Genomic DNA, 22,321 nt, shown 5'->3' with positions numbered 1-22,321 from the left:
TCCCGAGGGGGTGGGCCTAAGAGGTGGTCACTAGATGGGAGATAGGTGGTCAAGGGGATGGAGGAGTTATGTACAGCCCTGGGGTGGCTTGGGGGGGAGAAGCCTGGGGGGGTGGCTCTGCCAGGCCAACCCCCCTTCTTGGGCCTCCCAAGTCACCCCCGTACCCCACTGCTCCTTGCCCTGCTCATATCACACACCCTGCATCTTACTCGCTCAGCCCACCCGGGTAAATGCCAGCACAGCCCTGTGGGGAAAGGGCAGTGTATCTGCCTGCCCGCAAACCCCCCACCCCCCGCCTTCCCCAACGGGCCATCTGCTCTCCTGTCCTCTTCAGGCCCTCCCTCACCTGGGCCCTCTCTCAAGATGCCCTAACCTGGGCTCTCGGGTTGGCCTGAGCAGTCAGCAAGGCTGTTCTCAGACCTAGCAACTTACAGATACCATCCTCCATCTGCCCTTGGGAACCTGGGTGGGGTGGGGGGGGGCCTCCAGGCACCAGGGGCCACCTTGGTGCCCCAGACCTGCCTGGCCACCTTGCTTGGACCCCAGTTCCCTGCACAAGAACTACCAGTAGCTCCAGCCTGGTGCTGAGACTCAGCCCCAATCCCTGCTCTCCCGACCCCAGGAGGCCCCCTGCCCTGTGGTCCTGCTGCCCTCCGAGCCCGGCCACCCTCACTGCCAGCCGGCGGGACAACAGGAAGCCCTCCACTCGCCCTAGACGCACCTGCTTCTACCTGCTTTGAGTTGGCGGGACTCAGCACGTGGAGGGGAGGGCACCCCCACCCCGCACCCACCGCCAGCACAGGACCGGACTCCGGGGGGACTGCACTGGGTTGGCATCTCCTCTGGCGACAGAGAGTCAAAGCCAAGCTCCCTGGGCTACACCCCAGCCCCATCCAAGCAGATGTGCTGGCCAACCCCCAACACCTGGCCTTCTCCAACCTTATTTTGGCTTTGCTCCAGAAACTGGAGGAAAAAACAGCTACCCCTTGGCTTTGAGGAAGCAATTTGGCCCTCCTCCTCCTGCCATAGGCCCACCGGGCCACTGTGAGGACCCCTGTCCCTCAGGCACTCTTGGACACCCTGTACGGTCCACCCTGTCCCACCACACAGTCCTGTCTAGTCAGCTCTTTCGCTATCATATTCATAAAAATAACCCCCACACCCTCTACCAAGCTCCAGCCCCTATGCCCAAAGGTGGCCGAAACCGTGACCAAAGTGCCACCAGAGTTAAATTTTCAACGTGCCCATATGAGGGCCACACATCCAAAAGCAGCTCCCGAGGGACCGGCCAGAGGACCCTGTGGCCTGCCCCTCTCCAGCAGCCACACTGCCCCAGCGACGGCACGCTAGGACCTGAAGCCACCTTAGGCGCCATGGCCTTCTCCAAACACGTCCCCAAGACAACGCAGGGCCCTGGGGCTGTGCGCCTCTTCCCTCCACAGGAGGCTGGGCCTCCCAACCTCAACCTGCTCCCCGCCATCCCGGATAGCTTTTCAGTCAAAGCTCACACCTCAGCCGACTGGGCGCCGGGCCCCTCCGCAGACAGCCTGCCTCCCTGACAGAACTCTGGAAGGGGAGAGAAAGGGGAAGGAGGGAGAAGCGCCTGGTCTCCAGGAGAGGCCTCGGGCAGGGCAGGCCCAGAGCAGGGCTCCCCCAGTGGGTGGGGGCGGGGGGAGAGGCAGGGCCTGAGGAGGAGGAGGAGGAGGGGCAGAACAGGCAGGAAACATATAAAACAGGCTCCGGATCCAGTTCAAGGCCTGCAGGCTCCGAGCTGGCGGGCTTGGTTAAGGAAGTCACTTCCCACGTAAATGCTGAAATCCAGGATGAGTGTCTCTCCATCACACGTGACTTAAAAAACAGAAAACCAAAGGCTTGCCTGGCTCTGCTGTCTCCTCGCTGTGCCTTCGCTCTGAGCGGCTGTGGGTCACTGGTCCGGCCACCTGCGTCACACGGGCCAGAGGGCGGGAGGGCGGCGCCATCACAAGATGCGGGGCGCCGACCTGTCGTTGGTGACGGTCCTGCGGAGCCGCACCCCGCGGCGGATGGCCACCAGCATGTCTTCGGCCGGGGGGTCGCCGGAGGCGGCAGGGGGTGGGCTGGGCGTCTCCTCAGCAGGGGCGGCTGCGGCGGCCAGGGCCGTGGGGAAGGGGAACTGGCCCTCGCCCAGGGCGTGGGCGCCCGCCACCAGCTCCCCGAGCTTCTCCACCAGGCTGTGCCGGTTGGCGGCCAGCTGCTGCTGCTCGTCGTCGTCGTCCGCCGCCAGCCCGGAGTAGCTGGTCGCCTCGGGGGCCGGGCTGGCCCACGCCGTGTTGGGCAGGCTCAGCCGCTTCGGGGAGGCCTTGGCCAGGTCCGCGGCCAGGGGCGAGGCGGCCTCGTCGCTGTAGAAGACGCACTCCTCGCTGCCCGCCCGCGTGGGCCCCGCGTAGCCCGGGGAGTCGGGCACGGTGGGCGTCTTCACGGGGACGATGGGCGGCCGGATGGGGATGGGGCCGGCGCTGGAGAGCGCGCGGCGCACGGCGGGCTTGGTGGACGGCGTGCGGCGGATGGTGGCTACGCCGGGGGGCGCGCCCGAGGCGCTGGGCAGCCCCGCGGTGGAGGCCGGCCGCTTGGTCTGGATCAGGCGGCGGTAGTTCTGGGCGATGTTGCTGTTGCGGGGGATGGTGGATGACTTGTCGAACTCGGCCGGGCCCTCGCCGTCTGCGTCCCCGTTCACGGAGTAGCAGTCGTAGTCGGAGCCTGGTGACACGGGATGCGGTGGGCCGGGGCTCGGAAGGCTGGCCGATCCGCCCCGGCCCCGGCCCCAGGGCCTACCTTGGGACGGGATGGTGTCCTCGGAGCACGAGGGCGTGGTGGTCTGCGTGCTGTAGCCGCTGGAGTACTGCAGAGAATCCCGACTGCTCTTCTGGTGCTCCAGGCTCAGGCCGCGGGTCAGCACCATGGCCAGGTCACTGGCGGCGGGGGACACCTCCTCGCCGTGCTGGGGGTGGGAAGACTGCAGGCTGAAGCTGGGCTCCCCGCTGCCCCCCTCAGCCCGGATTCCAGGTGGCTCCCGCCAAGAAGCCAGGGCTGGCCCCAACACCAGTTGCTGGGCCTTCAGGTATGGACCTGGGAGTGAAGGTGGGGCCCCGGCTGGGCTGCCGGAGAGCTGGCGCCTACCTTGGCTGCGATGGTGGCAGGGGACATGCGGGGTCGCGGTGCCTCCTCGCTGCTGGGGCCCAGGGCACCCCCGCTGGCCAGGCCTGGTTCTGTGTCTCGGGGGTGCTCCGCTCGATCCTTTCTCCGCTGCAGGCTGGTGCTCGAGGGCTGCTCGTGGGGGCCCGCCTTGGCCCAGTCCTGCAGGGGGCGGCGGATGGGTCAGGGGGCCCTTGGCCCTGTCATCCGCAGTGATGGGTCCCCTCACTATTGTTGAGGTTCAGGGTTTTCAGGCCCATATGGGGGTCAGGCCCATGATCATGGCCAAGGACAGAGCATGGAGGGTACCATGACCCCTCAGTCCCTCCAGGCCCAGGGGTAGGATAGCATGTCCCAGGAGGGAAAGATGTGTGTTGGGAGTGGCTGCAGGTGTGCCCAGGCGGCTTTTCCTGTGGGGAGCAGGCACCGTGTGCACCCCCCGCTGGTTGACCCTGGACCCTCCCTGCATCCCACTGCAGGTGGGGAGCACTGACCGAGGTGGGGGAGCTGCACTCGCTAACGGACTGGCAGGTTTCCGAGGCCTCTGAGGACGCAGAGCTGGAGGACTTCTGCCATGCAGAGGCGAGCAGGCGGGCGGACGGGGCGGGGAGGCCAGGAGGAGAGGAGAGAACAGACCTGGTCACAGCGCCGGCATGCAGCGGGGCGCTCCGGCTCAGTGCCCCACCCCGCCACCCCTGCGAGCGTCTGCAGCAGATCTCAGCACCCTGAGCGCACACGGCGGGCACCGGCCGACTCTGCGGCCCAGCCCAAGAGCCAGAGGTAGTGAGAGTTCACAACAGGACTTGCTGCCCACGGCCTGGATGTGGCGGGCCAGGGAAAGAGAGACACGAGGGAGGGCGGAGGAATCGATGGCGTCCCTGTTGTGTCAAAAGCACACGCCTGCGGGAAGGAAGGAGTCCGGAGCTCCATCCTGCACGCGCAAAGTGGAGCTGCCTGTCCGCTGTCCACACACAGATGCGACCAAGGCAACCGCATTTACAGGTCTGGAATTGAGGGAGAAGACAAGGGTAGCAGCCACCAATCCACAGCCATGAGACAGAGTAAGGTCAGCCTGGCAGCAGGGGCCGTTAGAGAGAAGGTACAAGGACCCAGGCAGGCCCACAGTCAGTGACTGGGAAGAGGAGGGTCCAGCCAAGGGGAGGAGCAAGGAGCTGCCAGAGCAGTAGGAAGAAAACCAGCAGCAGACGGTGTTACAGAACTCAGAAGGAGCTGCCCCGCGGAAGAGGGACAGGCAGCGGCGCGAACGCTGCCAGGGGTCTCTCAGATGAGGGCACAGAGGCCTCCCTGGAGACTTCAAGAACTAGGTCACAGGGGCACCTGGGTGGCTCAGAGGGCTAAGCCTCTGCCTTCGGCTCAGGTCATGATCCTGGAGTCCTGGGATCGAGCCCTGCAGCGGGCTCTCTGCTCAGCAGGGAGCCTGCTTCCTCCTCTCTCTCTGCCTGCCTCTCTGCCTACTTGTGATCTCTGTCAAATAAATAAATAAAATCTTAAAAAAAAAAAAAGAACTAGGTCACAGAATCGTGGGGGCTGGGAGTCCGCTTTTGAGTGGACCATGTGTGCAGGGGAGACTCCTGCTCGGGGCCGGTGCAGGGATCAGGTGGCCTGGGAAGCCCCCAACTCAAAAGAAGACACAAGAATGAAGACCAAAGCAGCAGGCAGGGCGGACGTAGGACCACGAGGACTCCCTGAGGCACACGCTGAGAGCAATACAGTGACTGGGAGACTGGGGAAGGGCCAAGGTGAGGGGCAAGCCCTGCGATGGCCCGAATTAAGGGTCCAGCAAGAGATGTGCAAAGGGTCCATTATTTGTACCATGCCTGCCCTGTCAAATTCTTCAAATTCTCCTTAATTTAGACCCCCAGATTTTTTTTACAGTTTAGGATGAATCAAGATCACCAAAATAAAAGAAAATAAAGCACGACAGGTGAGGCTTGGACGAAACAAGAAACAAATGTGGATTCACCAATAGAATTGTGAAAGCAGACAAAAACCAAGAGAGAAAGCATTAGGAACCCTCCGTGGAAAAATGCAATGTTAATTCATGAACAAATACTTAGACCGGGGATAGAAAAAACTTCCTTAATCGGATAATAAAGAGTGTCTAGACAAATACCAATATATTTCCCTTGGAGGGTGGGAAAGAGAGAAGGATGCCTACGATCACCATTTCTGCTCAGTACTGGGAATCCTAGCAGAGCGGTGGGGCAAGAAGTAGCAGAAAGCAAAGGGATTGGCAAGGAAGGAAAAAAGCAGTCCTTACTCATCCAAAACGTGATGGTTGTATATGCAGAATTCTCACGAGTCTACAGTGACCAGAAATGACAAGCGACTTTAATAAAATTATTCAATAGAAGATTAATATGCCAGAGAAAAAAACCCAAAATTTTAAATATCAGCAGCCAACAAATAAACAAAAAAACCCCCTATGGAGCTAATATAATTTAAAATACTATCAACAGGGGCGCCTGGGTGGCTCAGCCGGTTGAACTTCTGACTGGATTTCGGCTTAGGTCACGATCTCAGGGTCATGGGGTCCAGCCTCATATCAGGCTCTGCGCTCAGCGTGGAGTCTGCTTGTCCCGCTCCTTCTGCTCCCCTTCCCACTCGCTTACTCAGATAAGTAAGTAAATGATAAGTAATCTTTAAAATGAATAAAACATCATCAATAAATATCAAATATCCCGGAAAAAAAAAAATCCAGTGATAGATGTGGAATACCTTTACGTGCAAACTACGAAACATCACCAAGAGAAGCAAAAGCCAAAATAAGTGGAGACATGAGCAATCCCCAGTCAAAACTCCAGGAGCTGCTGTTACTGTTGTTTTGATGGGAACTGACCAGCTGACATTAAGGGATACAAGGAATTGCGAAGGGCCAAAAATAGACAAGGGCATACTTAAGAATAACAAAGCTGGGGGCTCCTGGGTGGCTCAGTGGGTTAAAGCCTCTGCCTTCGGCTCAGGTTATGATCCCAGTGTCCTGGGATCAAGCCCCACATCGGGCTCTCTGCTCTGCGGGAAGCCTGCTTCCTCCTCTCTCTCTCTCCGCCTGCCTCTCTGCCTACTTGTGATCTCTGTCTGTCAAATAAATAAATAAAATCTTAAAAAAAAAAAAAAAGAATAACAAAGCTGAAAGATTTCTGTTAGCACGTATCAAAGTTTTATATAAAGTGACAATAATTAAGGCGGTATGGTCTTGGTATGAGAACACAAATCAACCAGCAGACAGAATACAGACTCCCCAAACGGCTACAGGTATGTAGGTAACACCTGATTTGTGGCAAAGATGACACTGTAGTGCAGTGGGGGTAAGACACGGCCTCTTCAATAACTTGCCAATTAGATATCTGTGTGGAAAAATGACCCCCACCTCATATTACACACACACGCACACACGTACACAATTCCTGATGAGGAGCAGATCTGGGTAAAAGAGAAAGACTTTTCTAGGGAAATATCTTTGTGACTTTGGAGTGCACAAACGTGGCTCAGAACGCAAAAAGCACAATGTAAAAAATGAATAAGTGGAACTGTACATCCGTTAAAATTAAGAATTTTAGGTCATTAAAAGACTCCATTAAGAGAGTAAAAAGGGAACCCACAGAATCAGAGATCTCAGATGAAGGCGTTGTATCCCTAATATATAAGAAGTCCTAGGAATTAATAAGAAAAAAAACAAAACAAAAACCGGGGCACCTGGGTGGCTCAGTGAGTTAAGCCTCTGCCTTTGGCTCAGGTCATGATCCCAGGGTCCTGGGATCAAGCCCCGCATTGGGCTCTCTGCTCAGCGGGGAGCCTGCTTCCCCCCACCCCCACCCCGCCTGCCTCTCTGCCCACTTGTGACCTCTGTCTGTCAAATAAATAAATAACATCTTAAAAAAAAAAAAAAACCCACCTAGTAGAAAAACGGGCAAAAACGCGAACAGGTCCTTCAGAAAAGAGGACAAAGTGGCCTGAGAAGGTGCTCAACCTCATTCCTCATCAGTGACCTGCACATTAAAAACACAGGGCACTACCAGATGTTCCCCCCAGAATGGCTAAAATGAAAAAGATGTAAAATCACCAAGGGTTGGTGAGGACGAGGAGCAGCCATCCCCCACTGTTAGAGGAGTCTTGCCAGAAATGTGGGACCTCAGTCTAATTATGGGAAGACACCAGACACACCCAAACCGACAGATGAAACAGCTGACTGGTATCAAAAGTATCAAAGTCAGGAAAGAAGGACTGAAAAACCACCACGGATTTGAGGAGCCACAAGAGATCTGACAACTAACTGTGACGCAGGGTCCTGGGCCGGATCCTGCCCTCCCGGGCCAGAGAAACAGGCAACATTTGAGAAAAGACCTTAGGTTCGTCAATAGTACTGTAGCTACATGAGGGGTTAACATCAGGGGAGGCTTGGGAGGGGTAGCTGAGAAGTCTGTACTCTTTCGACCACTTTCCTACACGTCTGAAGTTATTTCAAAATACCAAGTTGGAAAAAAGCCTCAATGGAGAGGTTAAGTTCCTGTGACATGGAGAAAAAGGAAACTGGAAGACAGCCCTGAATAAATGATCCAGAACATCATCTAGAGAAGGGAGGAGAAGGAAAGTGTGAGGATTAAGAGAAGGATACAGAGCAGAATAAATGAGAAGGTTTCGCAACACACGGAATTGGAATCTCAGAGGGAGCTAATAGCAAGAATGAAAGTAGGAATACATAAATAATGGCTGAAAACTTCCAGAACATATGAAAGACAAGAATACAAAGAGGGAGGTATACAAACATATCAAATGAGGTTACGTAAAAACGAAACTGCAACTAGACACAAACTAAAGGGCAAAGATCTTCAAAGTGACCAGGGAGCAAAGTAAGCTCACTCACAAAGGAACAACAATCTGACGGACGGCAGACCTCCCAACCGACGACAGAAGCCAAAACACACATTGGAAAAATACCCAAGTGTGGAGAGAGAATAACTACTACCTCAGAATCGTGTCCCTGGCAATACGTTCAAGAAAGATGACAAAATGACACATGTTTACAGAAAAACAAAACTCAAGAATTTACTACTACAGATCTACTCTAAAAGAACTTCTAAAGGGGGGCGCCTGGGTGGCTCAATGGGTTAAAGCCTCCGCCTTCTGCTCAGGTCATGATCCCAGGGTCCTGGGATCGAGCTCCGCATCGGGCTCTCTGTTCAGCGGGGAGCCTGCTTCTACCTCTCTCTGCCTGCCTCTCTGCCTACTTGTGATCTCTGTCAAATAAATAAATAAAATCTTAAAAAAAAAAAAGAACTTCTAAAGGAAGTGCTATACTTCAGAAAGAAGACTTGAGGTGCAAGAAGAAATAATGAAGAAATGTGTAAACACATGGAGAAATCTAGACAAATATTGTCTGTGTGAAATGATAGTGAAGTTCAGGAAAAAAATGTCATTTGTGAGTGTTATAAAAAAAATAGAGAGTAACATGTAATAGCTTACAAGTTGGGAAGAAGTGGGTGACCAAGTTAAAATAATGATTAAGATCCTTGAATTATTCAGGAAGTGAGACCCTTTGTAAGGGTGTATGGTAAAATTTCAAGGTACCCTGTAAAAGAAAAGAAACACAGTAAAACTTACAATTTAGCAGGGGGAACAAATGGGAAAAAGAAAAACAAATGGCAAGGGAAGAGAAAAAAGAGGCAAAGAAAAAGCAGAATGAATAAAAAGAAAAAAGACAGGAGTCCAAATATGTCAGTCATCACAATAAATATAAATGGACTAAAAATACCGACGAAAAGATAGAGATTGTCAACCTGTATAAAAGAAAACCTAAGCATCTGCTCTTTTAGGAGACTCAACTGAAACATAAAGATACAGTGAGTTTAAAAGCCAAGAGATGGGGAAAATAATATAAATCTTGAACAGAATACAGCTGAGATAGCTGTAGTAACATCCAACAAAAGAGACTTTAAGATGAAAGGCATTATAAGGAACAAAGGATCAACTACATCATGTTAGAAGATTCAAGTCACCACGAAAAGTTGACATTTTAAATGTGTGCGCACTTAATCAAAGAGTCTCAAAATGCACACAGCAAACGCACATGGAACTATATGGGAGAAATGAACAAATCTAAAATTTGTCAGACATAGGTGAAGCAGACAGAAGTGAATGGAAAATGGGTAGAGATGGTCAGGGCAGACAACTCTTTCGAGAAGTTCTGCTGTGGGGGCGCCTGGGTGGCTCAGTGGGTTAAAGCCTCTGCCTTCGGCTCAGGTCATGATCCCAGGGTCCTGGGATCGAGCCCCGCATCGGGCTCTCTGCTCAGCGGGGAGCCTGCTTCCTCCTCTCTCTCTGCCTGTCTCTCTACCTACTTGTGATCTCTATCTGTCAAATGAATAAATAAAAAAAAAAAAAAAAAAAAGAAGAGAAGTTCTGCTGTGAAGGATACTAGGTGGTTGGGGGATAACATGGGGGGAAGGGAGAGCTTTTAAGATGCATGATGCTAGAGCTTGTTTGTGTTACTGATGGGAATGAGCCAGCACAGGGAGAGAGACTGAAAATGTAATGGGGATATCCTTGAGCAAAAAACCCAAAACTTAAAATACTGAGCCCAAATGGAGGCACTAGCCTAGATGGGGAGGAATAGCAGACTGGATCCAAATGCAGTCACTCCTGACACCCTGAGGATAGCCCTCTGGGCAGGCAGCCTGACGTTCTTTTGTCTTCTACTGTGGTCCCTCTGTTTGCCCATCTCACTGAGGCTGCAGGATCTAAGCCTGCTTCTGGGGAGATTTGTGGGGCTCCAGCGGATGACTCCTAGGGCCAGCCACCCCATCACAGTAAGACTATGCAGGGGGAGGGTCAAAAGGGATCAGAGCTGCTAAGCAGCCCCCTCGGGGCTCCCATGGCTGGAAGAAGGCAGGAAGTAGGGAATCAGGAAACGGTGAGGAAGTGGGGCCACAAAAGCCTCCGGCTGATGCCTCTGTGGCCCATGCAGGTGGCTCTAACCTTCTCCACCTCTCCGTAGCCAGGCTGGTCCCCGGTGAGGGGATCCTGGGGACCTCCAGGCCTGTTTCAACAGCTGCAGGCCCTGCAGACACTCCTCACCTGGCTGGTGATGTCGGAAGGCATGGGTGAGGGGGGCTTGGAGTAGGTGGCGTCCTGGGAGACGAAGCCAGAGTCGTGGGACGAGACGCTGGAGAGGCGGGCGGCCGTGGTGGCTGGCTGGGCCAGGCTGCGGTAGCGACAGGTGGAACTGGGTGAGTATGTTTGGGCACCCCCAGGCCACGGGGCTCCGCCACCCTTGGCACCGCTACTGCTGCTGGGGGCACTGGGGGAGTCAGGGAGGGGGACAGCGGCCAGACAAGGAGACACAAGGGTGCGTGTGGAGGAGAGGGTGACAGACGAGGGTGGAGGAAAGAGGTGAGGGGCAAAGGAAGGAAAAGACAATGTCAGACTACAAGTTGTGAGACCTGAGTGCCACAGAAGAGTAGGGTTGTGGGTCGGTGGGGGGTAGGGGTGGGCGGGGGACCACACTCAAGAGCTGGCCCAGCACCTGCCCCTAGAGAACCCCAGGGTTCCAGGGCATCCCTAGGGCCAAGCAGTCACTCTGCTTCCTACTTTGCCATTAACAACCGAGTCACAAAGCATCAAACCCTGGCCCATTTGGGCTAGAACCCAACACAAGTCTGTTTCTGGATCGCCTCCTCAAAGTCTGATTTTTGCCATGAAATCCTAACTGGGTATCTAGGCTGCAGTGACTGTCCGTGTGAGTCCTGGACCCACCATTGTCCTCATCCCCTCCACCTCCTTGACTGTGTCCAGCCCCGTAGCTCACTCCCTCTGTGCAACCACTTCACGCTTAGCCAGTGAAGGCGGCCTTCTTTCTGAACGAGATGCTGAAGTTACCCAGCCCCCACCCTGGGTCACAGGTGTCCTCTGCCATCAACCCTTCCTGCCGTGATAGACACCTACCTGAGGTCCAACAGACCTGGGCCCCCTCCCTCCACAGGAGCTGCTGATGGCCATGCTGGCTTACCTCCTTGCCCAGGTGCCCAGAGGTGGTTCTGGGGAAGGGGAGCCTGGGACAGAGGGGCCTGTCCCAACAGTAACTCACTCTGTGCTCACTGCCCTCCCCACTAAGGAACCTTGAATCTTAGATGTCTCCTCCAAATGCTGTCCTAGTGCTAGCCCTGGAGGTGTCCCTGATCCTGAGCCTGCACCATGATTGAACGAGACTCTGGGGGCCAGCATGGGCTGGGGTTCGGGCAAGAGGCAGTGGCCTTCAGGAACCAGAGCTCAGGAACCAGCCAGGTCGGAGTGTCCCTTCCTGTGGGGCCTCAGCACACCTTCCCAGAAGCATCTGTGCCCCTCCCTGATTTTAGATTCTTACTATCCCTCCACACCTGCCAACAGTCGTGCAGTGCCACAACCAAGGCCTCAGTTTCCCCTTCAGTGAAATGGAGATAACACCATACCTGATACGGTGGTGTTAGGATTCAGTGAAGAAAACGCATAAAGCACTGAGCATGGCCCCTGGCACACCGTGACTGCTCTGTAAAGGAAGCTGCTCCTGCCCCCGCCACCCCGCTTCCTGCTACCACACGCGTGCGCGGGCAACAGCCTCTACACACAGGTACATCTGTCCTCCGTGCTCGCACGCAAATTCCTCTGTGATGCACTTGTGTGAATTCTGGGGCCTGGAAGCAGCTCTTGATGCAGCTTTGCCGGGAGATCCCCCATTCTCTCCTTGGGGGCCCCCGCCTCCCGGCCTCGCCCCTCAACCCCGTCCACCCTGCACTGACCTGCACATGCTGGACTTCCGTGAGCCGGAGCCGCTGGGCGACGATGGGGGCGTCTGGTAGGACCAGCTATAGTCTGAGCCCTTCAGGTCTTTGATCACCTGGACAGGGACAGGGACGGGGTCACTGAAGGGAGGCAGCCTTACTCTGCAAAGACCCTTATTGTGTTCTGGGGGCCTCCACAGAGGACTGGTAGGGCCAGAAGCCCCCCACTCTCTTCCCTGTTGAGAGCCAAGCCTCGGCAAGGGACCCTCCAGGGGAGTCTGAAAGCAGAGCTGCCGGAGGGGGAAGAGGAACATCAAGGGAGACTTGCACCCTCCCCCCCCTGCTTCTCAGGGATGCTGCCCCCTCCTGGGGGGTAGCCACTGGAGAACCAAGTGTCCCTGGGGACTCACTGTCCTGGCAGAGCAGCCCAGAGAGTGACCATGAGGGACACCGTGGGGCTCAAATCTTAGCTCTGCTGTGCCCCTCAGGCAAGTTCCTGGAACCTCAGTGGCCCTGTGAGCAGCCCGTGGTTCCTGTCTTGCAGGGCCATTGGTGGGGGGGGGGGAATTCAATGGGATGGTGTAGAAAGTGCCTGGCAGAGTGCCGGGCACATGGTAGGTGCTGGGTGAGAGCAACGTCATGGGCCTGTCGGGGAGGACCGCCCCTTGTGCAGTGGGAGCACGGCAGTGAGCCGAGCGGGTGGCAAGTGTGGGCAGGTGTGTCTGTGTGCCTCGGACCAGGGGAGGGGACAGGTTTTGGCTACAGACGACAGGAAAGCGTCACCAAGTCTGGCTTATTCAGGGGGAGCCTGGGGGCAGACACAGGGCCCAGTGCCACGGGACCTCCCCACTTCTGCTCTCAGACTGAGGCTCCCACTGGGTCCTGGGAACACCATCCCTCCCCGGGGCAGGTGCTCCTGGATGTTCCACAGTGCGTGTTAGGACGTGTCTGGTCCTCTGTCCTCTTTTTTCCTCTACCGTCCCCAACCAAGGGCGGGCCATCCCCACCCCTGTCCCCAGCCCCAGGCCTGGCCGCACCTGCTCGCTGGCGGGGGGCAGCTTGTGGGGTTCGGCCGTCAGCACCACCAGGTCGTCGATGATGCCCTGCAGGTGTGTGATCTCTCCCAGCATGGTCAGCTCGCCGTTCTGGGGAAGCCGCGGGTCAGACCCACCGGCCCTGCCCATGCCCCCCACCCTGGAGGGACGGGCCTCCCCTGGCTTCTCCCCTCTCACCCAGCGCTGCTCAGGCCTGACAGAGGCTGGAACCAGACACCCTGGGGCCACTGTGACCATAGGTCCGGCCTGAATTAGTGCATCACGAGCTACGAGACCTGCCTTTGGGCGGTGAGCACGCGGCTCTGAAGACGCAGCAGGGATGATTGAGCCGCGGCCTTTCTCAGAGGTCGCGGGATCAACCCTGAGCACGGTCCCACCTCCTGGGGCCTCTGAGTCACCCAGAAGGACTCCCAGCAGCGGCTCCCAAATCCTGATTCTTGGGATATCCTCAGGTTCTTGGAGACCCTTCAACTAGCCCAACGGCAGGGATGCTGAGAACAGCGCAGATTCCGAGGGACCCACCACCACAGGCTGCAGGAAGGTGATGAAGGTGCAGAAGCGCCCGCGCTCCTCGATCAGGGCCCGGCGCACCGCCTGCTTCTCTGTCTCCTCCAGCAGCAGGTACATGTCGTTGACGTCCTGCAGGGCGCTGTCCAGCTGAGGCTGCAGGTCTCCTTTCCCTGGAGGGGCGGGGAGGAGAGGCCGCGCTGGGGACGCCGCCCGGCTCGCCGCGTGTGTGGCTCAGGCCCAGTGGTGCATCCCTGGAGGTGGGGCTGGGCACTGCCACAGGGGTCCGGGGACTGGGGAGGGCAGCCAGGACTCCGGGGCTTGTGCCGGGGCTGGTCCCAGAGCAGGCAGAGAGGACAGACACACACACAGGAAAGACACCAAAGCTGCAAAGCCACCCGGGACCTGGAGTGGGCGGAGCCCACCGGGAGCCACCCTGGGAGCAGGTGTGCCCAGGTGAGTCCAGCAGAGGCCTCCACAGCTGAGACTTCCAGCCCTGGCGGTACCCACACTGCCTGTGGGCCAGAACCCCCTCACCTCACCGGGCACAGGAAGAGGGTGGGAGGAGGACAAAGTAGAGCCAGAGGGCTCAGCTGTAGGCCAGCCCACTGAGGGGGGTGGCCAGGAGAACTAGGGGCTAGGCCCCTGGGGAAGGGAAGGGGGTTTTCTCAGTGTGGGCTCCCACTCAGCTCAGGGAGTGGTGCACAGGGACAGCAACAGCGACACAAAGCAGCAGCGAGAGAGAGAGAGAGAGAGAGGCAAGAGGATGATGGAGAGATGGTGAGACAGGAAGTGAGAAGGCAACAGGTAATGGGGCAGGCCTGGTGGGAGGGGGTAGCCAGGGCCTGTGCCCCCCACCCTGCCCACTCCAACCCTTCTTGGCCTGGCAGACTGACCCAGCAGTGGCCTGGGACTCATCCCTGGCCAGGGGTCCCCGGAGCCCCAGGGGGACTGTGCCCCGGGCCCCTCCCTCGCTGGACCGACCGCCTTCCTCGCTCCTCCTTGGCCTGGAGAGGCTCCTTCCAATGGCCCTGAGCTGGGGGAGACAGACAAATGGGACAAGGACGGGAGGAGCAGCTGGAGGGATGGACATTTGACTTACCAAGTAGCTCTACAGGAAGGATGTGGGAGGAGAAGAGGAGGAGAGACAGAGAAAGAAAGAATGTGTGAAAGACAGCCGGATGGAAAGAGCCACTCCTGGGGCAGGGGTGTGGGTGCCTGGGCCTGTGGGGCCTCCTGCTGCCTCCCTGAGAGGGGAGGGCCTGGGCTAGGTCTGGGGTGCAGAGAGGCTCCCTCTGTCCCACCCAGCAGGTTGGAGGGTCTTGTCCAGGATAGGGTCCCTCCAGCCAGGATGACTCCCTGGGGCACCCCATAGGGTGTGGGGGGTATGGAGTGGGGCCCCGTGGGGCTACGCGTCCATGGGCCCCTGTGGGCTCTACCTTTGCGTGCTTTCTTCTGCAGCTTCAGCGTGTCTGAAGACTTTTTCTTGATCTCATGCCGGGCTCGTTTGTACTCTGCACACGGGGTGAGAGAGGAATGCTATAATGGGGCAGGGGGGGTGGGGTGGGGTGTGTGTGCTCTGCACAACGGGGGTAGGAAGCCCTGGCCCCAGCCCAGCGCCTACCTTTTGCGTGGTCCTTGTCCAGCTGGTTGGCCGACTTCTTCCAGTCCTCGATGCGCTCCTGCAGCGGGTTGATAAGGCTCTCCAGCAGCGCGCTGTGGGAGGCGCGGGAGGGTCAGGGCCACCAGCGGGGTCTCCCTGCGCCCCCCTGCCCGCCCGCCGGTGGCGCCCACTCACTTGGTGAACTGCCGCAGCTTGGTCTCGATGCTGCGGTGGCGCATGCACATGCGCGTGAGCGCCGAGCCAATGTCCCGGGTGGCCCCTGGCGAGGCAAGTGCGCAGCTTGGGAAGGGGCCCGCTGGGGCATCTGCAGTCCCAGCCTCGGCCACGAGGGGGCGCACCGGCCCGCGAAGACCGAGCTCGCAGCCCGTGCCCCGCCCCCAGCATTGCGCGATCCCGCGCTGGGATCCCGCGATCCATTGAGGGGGGATTTGGTCTGTTCTCAGTATTTGCTGAGACTCTCCGTGCGGGACCAAGGCCCTACCCATCCCGGCCGTGCCTGCCTGCTGCAGCTGCGGGTGGTCTGGTGGTCAGGCCGGCACGAGAGACCATCGGAAGGGCCTGCCCAAATCCCCTCCAGCCTTTGCGGGAACCCCCTCCGGATGCCCAGAGGCAGGCGTGAGAGTGCGAGCAAGCGCCCGCTATCTTGGTTCTCAGGGCCCCGGGTCCTTGCTACTTGAACTAGAAGGCAGAGGAGACATCAAGGCCAACAGGGGCTTAGCTGCCCCTGCGTGCTCTCAGACGGACAGATGACAGCGGGGGTCAGACGCAGGGTACAGAAGGCTGAACCACTGTGGCAGAGGGATCGAGCTGATCGAGGAACCTCCGCTGTAACATCCCTATCACCGTTCGCCCACTCCTGCTTGCATGCCATTAGTGATAAGAGGCTCACTCTCTCCACGACCAGCCTATTCTATTAGGGAGCAGAATTCAGGGCCCCAGCTCTCGGCCCAGTGTCCTCTCCCTGGCTCACATTTCGCTCAGCCTTTCCAGCCTCCAAGCCCAACCTGGGGCAGACCCAACCTCCAGCCACGCCCCCTCCCCACCTCGGGTGTTGGTGGCCATATCTGCCACTTTCTGGAAGGCATCCAAGAAGGCCACAGCAGCCAGCACAGTGGTCCTGGGGAGATGGACAGTGGGACAGTCTGTGGGTGAGGTGTCCTCTCCTCTGCCCGTCCCCTCCCCAGTGGGGGCACCCTCAGGAGCCTCACCTCAGCTGGGAATGCAGCTTCGTGGCCTTGGAGTTGAAGTCCTCCCAGATGGGGTAGGAGCTCTGCAGAGGAGATGGAGAGGTAATGAGACTGAGGAGGCTTGCAAGGCTCTACCTGGGCTGGGCTCCCTACCTGCCTCTGTCAGGATTCTGGGCAGTTTCTGAGACAGTGGTCCTGCCACCATGGAGACGGAGGCTCCTGGGCCTTCTGGGATAACAGAGGACCAAGGACAGAGCCATGGGGCATAAGGAAGGCCTGGCCATGGGAACGACCGCCTTTGCTCATCCCTCCCTCCCTGATAGGAAGTCTGGCCTACAGTCTACAGTGGCCACCGTTTCGGCCTACATCCTCCATCAGGGGAGACGGAAACAATAAATGGCAGGTTCTGTCCCCTCAGGGCTCCCCTGGGTTCTGGTAGGGACTCTGGGCTGAACTGCATGATGGGAACCATGTCCCTGTGGATACAGGGGGTAGTCCACACAGCAAGGTGGGGGCAGAGGGCCAGTGTGCACCAGCAGGGCTCAGGGATGCTGGTCTCAAACTGGGGCCTCTGGAGGTCCCCCCACCCTGGGCCCCGGGAGCTGCTACTGGCCCAGACACCCATCCATCCCAGGCCGGCAGCAGTGGCTCCCAGGCCCGGGGAGCTGTGACTGCTCCAGGGCCCAGCCAGCCTGCCCAGGACAGCCAGGCCCCAGGCTGAATGGGGCCTTGTGCGGCCAACAGAGCCACCTTTCTCCACCCCCAGTACCCCTCCCCTCCTGGGGACACAGTGTGGCCTTTATCCCAGTCTGGCCCAAAGCTCTGAATTGGGAGGGGGTTTCCCAGTGGGGAGACTGGGCTCTTGGCGACCAAGTTGTCCAGTCTGATCAAGGGGCTTTTCTGGTTAATGCGCCCTCCCATGGTGGCTGGGTCCCGGAGAAACCTCGGCCCTGGCCTGAGGGCCCTGTGGTGGCCTGGATGCTTGAAGGGGAGCCCAGGGCCAGCAAAGCCCCGGCCCCAGAGGGCGTCTCCCTTCCATGTAGGCTGGGGTGCTTGGTGCTGGGGAAACAGGAAAGGCAGAGACCCCAGGCCTCAAGGCTTCAGAAGGAGGCTCTGTCAGACTGGAAGCCAAAGGTAGGTTCGAGATGGCCTCTCCAGCTGAGGACAGCCTGCAGGGATGGACAGGAGACAGGACAGCTTCTGACGGCCTTAGAAACGTCCTCTCCTCCCAGCCCAGCCAGTGCCCAGAGAAAGCAAATATTTGAGAAGTTCACACGGGCTGGCGCAGGCCAGGGGAGGCTGTGGGTGGGCTGTCTCCATGTGCATGCAGTTCAGGGTCAAGGAGCCTGGTAGGTTGTCCCTGGCAATCCCAAGGAGCTGACCTTCACCTTGGCACCCCCAAGAGTCTTCTGAAAGGTGGAGCGCTCACATCACCTCAACATCCCAGCCCCAAAGCCTTGCTAAGACCCCCAGGGAGAGGGGCCAATGCCGAGGAGGCAGGGGTCCAGGGGCAGGTGTCCTGACCCCCAGGACACCTTCTCAGCCCCTCGGCAGACTCTGGGCAGGCTTGGAGCACAAGGGATTAGGAGAAGCTGGGGACAGACCAGTCATCTCCCCAGCCTCCCGCTAGCCAGGCTCACTTCTTCCCAGACTTTCACCCCGTCAGCTTTCCCAATGGGGAGGGGACAAGACACGGGGTGGGGGAGGCCTGAGGGGCCCTCAGCAGAAGGACAGGCGCACCTTGGTCTCTAAGGACTGGGGCTCGGCCCCCACTGGTAGGTGATTCATAAAGGACCCCAGAGATGTAGAGATGGTGGTGGTGGGACGGCTGGAGCAGCCAGTGTCCCAAGGGAGGGTCTTCAGGGTTCATCTGGGCCCAAGCCCTCACCCTGGCCATCCCCGGGTCGTCAGGCTCCAAGACTCTGGGTTACCACTCGCTGCGGTGACCGCTGCTGGCCGAGCGCTCGCCGCAGCTGGGCACTGTGTGAAGCCGTGGGAGCGCGTCGGGTCCTCAGCACGGCCCCGCGAGATAAACACGACCGTCACCCGCATTCTGCACGTCAGGAAACTGAGGCTCAGAGGGATTAACTGATGGGCTTGAGCCCTGCGGATGGCAGGGACAAGCTCTGATCCCATGTCTGACCGGTCACTACACCCACTTCCAGGGTACAGAGTGATGAGCATCTCGGAGCTGTGAGGGGAGGAGGGGACAGGAACTGCAGGGATGGGAGAAACACCCACTCTGTCCCCAGTGCTTGTCACTAGAGGTGCTCAGGTGGATGGCACGAGACTGACGTGGAGGTGGCCGGGACTCCTGGCCCTTGGAGACTCGGTCTCTGACCTGGGGGGGTTTTGGTAGTCCTGGCTGTGACCCCAGAGAGAGGGCTTTCTGGGTGACCCTGGACCAGGGCTCCACTCAGGGCTTCAGTTTCCTCACCTGTCAAATTGGACTGGGAACTGCACCTACATCTCTGGGTCCCAGTGGAGACTCCAGGAGGCGCTGTAGGAGAAGCACTCAGCACCTTGCCCAGTACAGGGCTCAGTCAGTGCTGGCTGAAAACAGGGAACACAGGATCCCCGCCTGTCTGCGGAGGCCCCTCCCACAGGGCAGGGCCTATGGGAGGACAGGCAAAGTTTATGGGCCCATTTTCTGGATGGTTCAGTGCCAAGTGGAGGCCCCCCTCGCTCTGTTGAAGGCACTTTGCCCTGTCCTGCCATCTCGGGCAAGCCTCTGTCCCTCTCTGAACTTCAGCGGGTGGCCTGGCAACCACCCAGTGGGCATCTGAGCTAAGTGAGGCACAGAGGCAGGGAAAGCTCCCGAGCACCCCACCCCAACCCTGACTCAGAGGCCTCTTCCCAGCCCTCCAGCTTCTAGGTGCAGCTCAGGGTCTCCGGCCTCCAGGTGCAGCTCAGGACCTCTGTCCTCCCTCCAGGTGCAGCTCGAGGCGGCTTCCCTCCACCTCTGCTGCTGACCCCAGGCCGGAGCTGGGGCTTCCAGAGGAGCTGCTATGGGGCTGTGGACAGGCCTCATGGGGCAAGCTCGGTCTCCCCAGCTCAGCCCCCTTCCTCTATGCAAGCCCCCGCTGCTTCTGGGGCTCAGACCAGTGAGGGAAACAGCCAGAAGCTGCCCCCCCAAACCAGGTGATCAACCTCCAGGTGGCCCAGTCCCCTGCTCTGTCCCTGGCCCGAACACATGCATATGTCCTAGGTACTTGGCATCACCCCAGGTGAAACTGCCACATGTCAGAAAACCCGGCCTGAATCTCTTGCTATATCTCCCTTTTCCTTCTGTCTGATCTCAAAGGTCCTTGCAAATTGCCTGGGGAGAGAGGGACAGTTCTGTCCCTCTTTTCTGAAGAGAGAAGCTGCTGCTCTCTGCAGTGTTAGCAGAGAGGCTGTCAGTGGGAGGAGGGGGCGGGAAGGTCCCATTCTCTGCCAGCCCTGGAAGTAGCGGGGGACAGGTGGTCTGGGCTGTCTGGTCCTAGGCAGGGATCCCAGGGCCAGGGCTGCGATGTCCCCAGGACAGGAGGGCCTGCTGAGGACAGAGAGGGGCCAGGACTTCTGAGGGCTGGTAGGGTGGCCCGGAGGTAGAGTTGCAAGGGATGGAGGTCTCAGGGGAGCACGCTCTGTGGGGTTGGGGGACATCTGTATGCTGCTCACCCTGTAGTTCTCGGTGGTGATGGCCTCAGGCCTCTTCCAGGGGCAGGGATCCAGCAGCTGCCCCAGGGCTGTTCCCTGGGTAGCACTGGGAGCCCCCGGAGGGGCCTGCCTGGGCACTGTGGGGCTAGCTGCACTAGGCACTGTGTGGTGTCTCCTCCTGGGCCTGTCATGTCACCGTGGGATTCTGGGTTGTATACTTGGGAGTGTGTGATAGGGTGGGGGCTCTCTGGAGTTCATGTGCAGAGCCTGGTTCTTTCCCTGCCCCACAATCCTGCCTCAGAGGAGAAAGGCAGGAGCGTTGTTCCCGGCCCCCATCCTGTCACTGGGACTGCAACTCCTCTCTGCCTAGTCAGCCTGGGGCAGCCCTGCCAAACCCTGGCCTCTCTGGGGAGAGGATCTCCCTTGCTCCCCAGATCAACAGAGAGGAGTGAGGTCAGGGACAGAGTCGGACAGTCTTCTTAATGACCTTGAGCCAGTCCCAGGCCTCAGTTTCCCCACCTAATGAGCCAGTGGTGGGCCAAGAGTTGGTGGCCTGCTCCTGTCTGGCCTTGGCCAGTCATGGGGGGGTGCGGGGTTGGGGGTTGGTGAGGGCCTGGGGTGGTAGTAGGCTCTCCCTTGGGGATCCTCCAGAAACCCAAAGCCTCTCCCTTCCTCCTTCCAAGGTGAGAACAGAGGCCTTGGGATGCAGGGACAGTCAGCCTGGAGACCTTGGAGTCCTGCAGCTTCCTAGGGCCTGTTTCAGGGTACCTGGGCAGGGGTGTGTTGGGGTGGGGGCATGCAAGAGTCGCAGGGTCGAGCGCCGAGGCCGGCGGTGAAGGAGTTAACGGTTTTCTGCCTTATTATTTTTCCCTGCTTTGGCGGTGACAGCATTGTCTGGGCTCCAGGGCCGTCGGGGGGCGGGGGGGTGGTGGTGGTGCGGAATTGGGGCCGCAGAGGGTGCACGGTAGCGGTAGGGGGCGGAGGCCGGCGAGACCCGGGACCCATCACATTAGGACCGTACAGTCGAAACCCGAGCCAAACCTCATTCATGATTTGGGGGCTGGGGGCACAGGGAGCCCGCGTGTGAGCAGCCTCCGGTGGGGACCCCACGGGGGCGCTACGGCCCGGCGACCCCGGGCAGAGACCCCGGGGCGCCGCCTGGACACCCCGACACACGAACACCAGCACCCCTCAGACGGGGGGGACCCCGAGACCCAGGCACACAGCCGACACAGGCCGGACGCGTTCAGACAAGGACACACACAGCGCAGCGCGCGCACACAGCGGGGCCCGAATGCCCGCCGCCACTCGTCCCCAGAGGGACCCGCACCCGCGCGCCCGCCGGGCACCCGGCCCCGCCGCACCCCATTACCTTCATGTCGTTGACGATGGCCTGGAAGAGCCCGCCCAGGGCGCCGCACTCCTTCTCCGCCGTCTCCATGCTCCGGCCGGGAGGCGTCGGCGGCGGCGGCAGCGGGCGCGGGCAGGGGCGCGGGGCGCCAGCAGCCGAGGGAGCCGGGCGCGGCGGGCGCTCGCTCCGAGGCCGGGCCGGGCCTCCGCCTCCGGGGCGGCGCTCAGCGGCCGGCCGCGCGGCGCTCGGGGCTGGCGGGCCGCGGCGGGGCGGCGCGGGCCATGGCGCGGCGGGGCGGGCGGGCGGCGCGGGGGGCGGCGCGGGCAGCTGGCGGCGCGGCCTCGGCGCGGGGACTGGAGCGCCGGCGGTAATCCGAGCCGCCGCGGCTCCGGCGTCACGTGGGCGCGGCAGAGGGAGGACCGCGGCGGGGGTGGGGGGCGGGGGCTGTGGGAAAGGCCGGCCGGGCGCAGGCCCATTCAGCGCCGGAGCCCGGCTTTGAAATCCGAGCCCGGGCGCAGCCGGACTGGCCGGGCGAGCGGGGCCGGCGGGCTCGGGCGCCGCTGCGGGCCGGGGGCGGTGCTGGGGCGGGGCCCGCGGGGCTTCCTGGCGGGTGGAGCCCGGGAGTGGGGTGTCTGCCCCTACCCCCGGGAAGGGGCTCGGCACCCCATTCCAGCCTGTGGTCTCGGGCGGGGGTCTTCAGGCGCTTTTAGGGATCGGACGGTGGGCTGGATTCCTCTGGGGGCGTCCCGCGGGCGCAATACACGACACACAGCGGGGGGAGGGGGTGTGGGGTGTCGCCCGCTTTGGGACGTTCCATCCCAGGCAATGATGAGTCCGCACGGTCCTCCAAAAGCTCTTTGGCTGCTTTTTCAAGCGGGGCCGAAGCCACTCGCATTGGGGGGTAAGGGAGGGGGCAGGATGAGCTTTTGGGGTGTCGTGACCGGGTCGGGGCAACCTGCTTACTCGGCAGCGGGAGCCGGTGTCAGACCAGCGGGGCAAAGGTGGGCTACCGG

At 59.5% G+C, this 22,321-nt stretch overlaps 1 protein-coding gene across 6 annotated transcripts; it reads right to left on the bottom strand.

Annotated features, from left to right (window-relative positions):
• Nucleotides 1-148: 148 nt before the first annotated feature.
• On the bottom strand, nucleotides 149-21,469 carry LOC111153015 (MTSS1-like protein). Of its 6 annotated transcripts, none has more exons than XM_022511818.1 (15): nucleotides 21,330-21,469; nucleotides 16,340-16,401; nucleotides 16,175-16,248; nucleotides 15,306-15,390; nucleotides 15,132-15,223; nucleotides 14,947-15,021; nucleotides 14,610-14,618; nucleotides 13,523-13,680; nucleotides 12,983-13,090; nucleotides 11,964-12,061; nucleotides 10,267-10,489; nucleotides 3,666-3,740; nucleotides 3,157-3,333; nucleotides 2,812-2,977; nucleotides 149-2,736 (listed from the first exon to the last, which is right to left on the bottom strand). In XM_022511818.1, the coding sequence occupies exons 1-15, from the start codon at nucleotides 21,396-21,398 to the stop codon at nucleotides 1,979-1,981; spliced, it is 2,229 nt and encodes a 742-aa protein (XP_022367526.1). In that variant the 5' UTR covers nucleotides 21,399-21,469; the 3' UTR covers nucleotides 149-1,978. The 6 variants fall into 6 exon arrangements, with proteins under 6 accessions (XP_022367526.1, XP_022367529.1, XP_022367528.1 ...); XM_022511821.1 differs by having other exon boundaries at nucleotides 10,267-10,393; XM_022511820.1 differs by lacking the exon at nucleotides 3,666-3,740.
• Between the last annotated feature and the right edge of the window lie 852 nt (nucleotides 21,470-22,321).

This window comes from Enhydra lutris, unplaced genomic scaffold (assembly GCF_002288905.1).
Source record: "Enhydra lutris kenyoni isolate GAN:26980312 unplaced genomic scaffold, ASM228890v2 scaffoldscaffold30, whole genome shotgun sequence".
In the NCBI taxonomy this organism is placed as follows: domain Eukaryota; kingdom Metazoa; phylum Chordata; class Mammalia; order Carnivora; family Mustelidae; genus Enhydra; species Enhydra lutris.
Note: the sequence above shows the minus strand (reverse complement) of the source record. Positions and strands in the feature narration are given on the sequence as shown.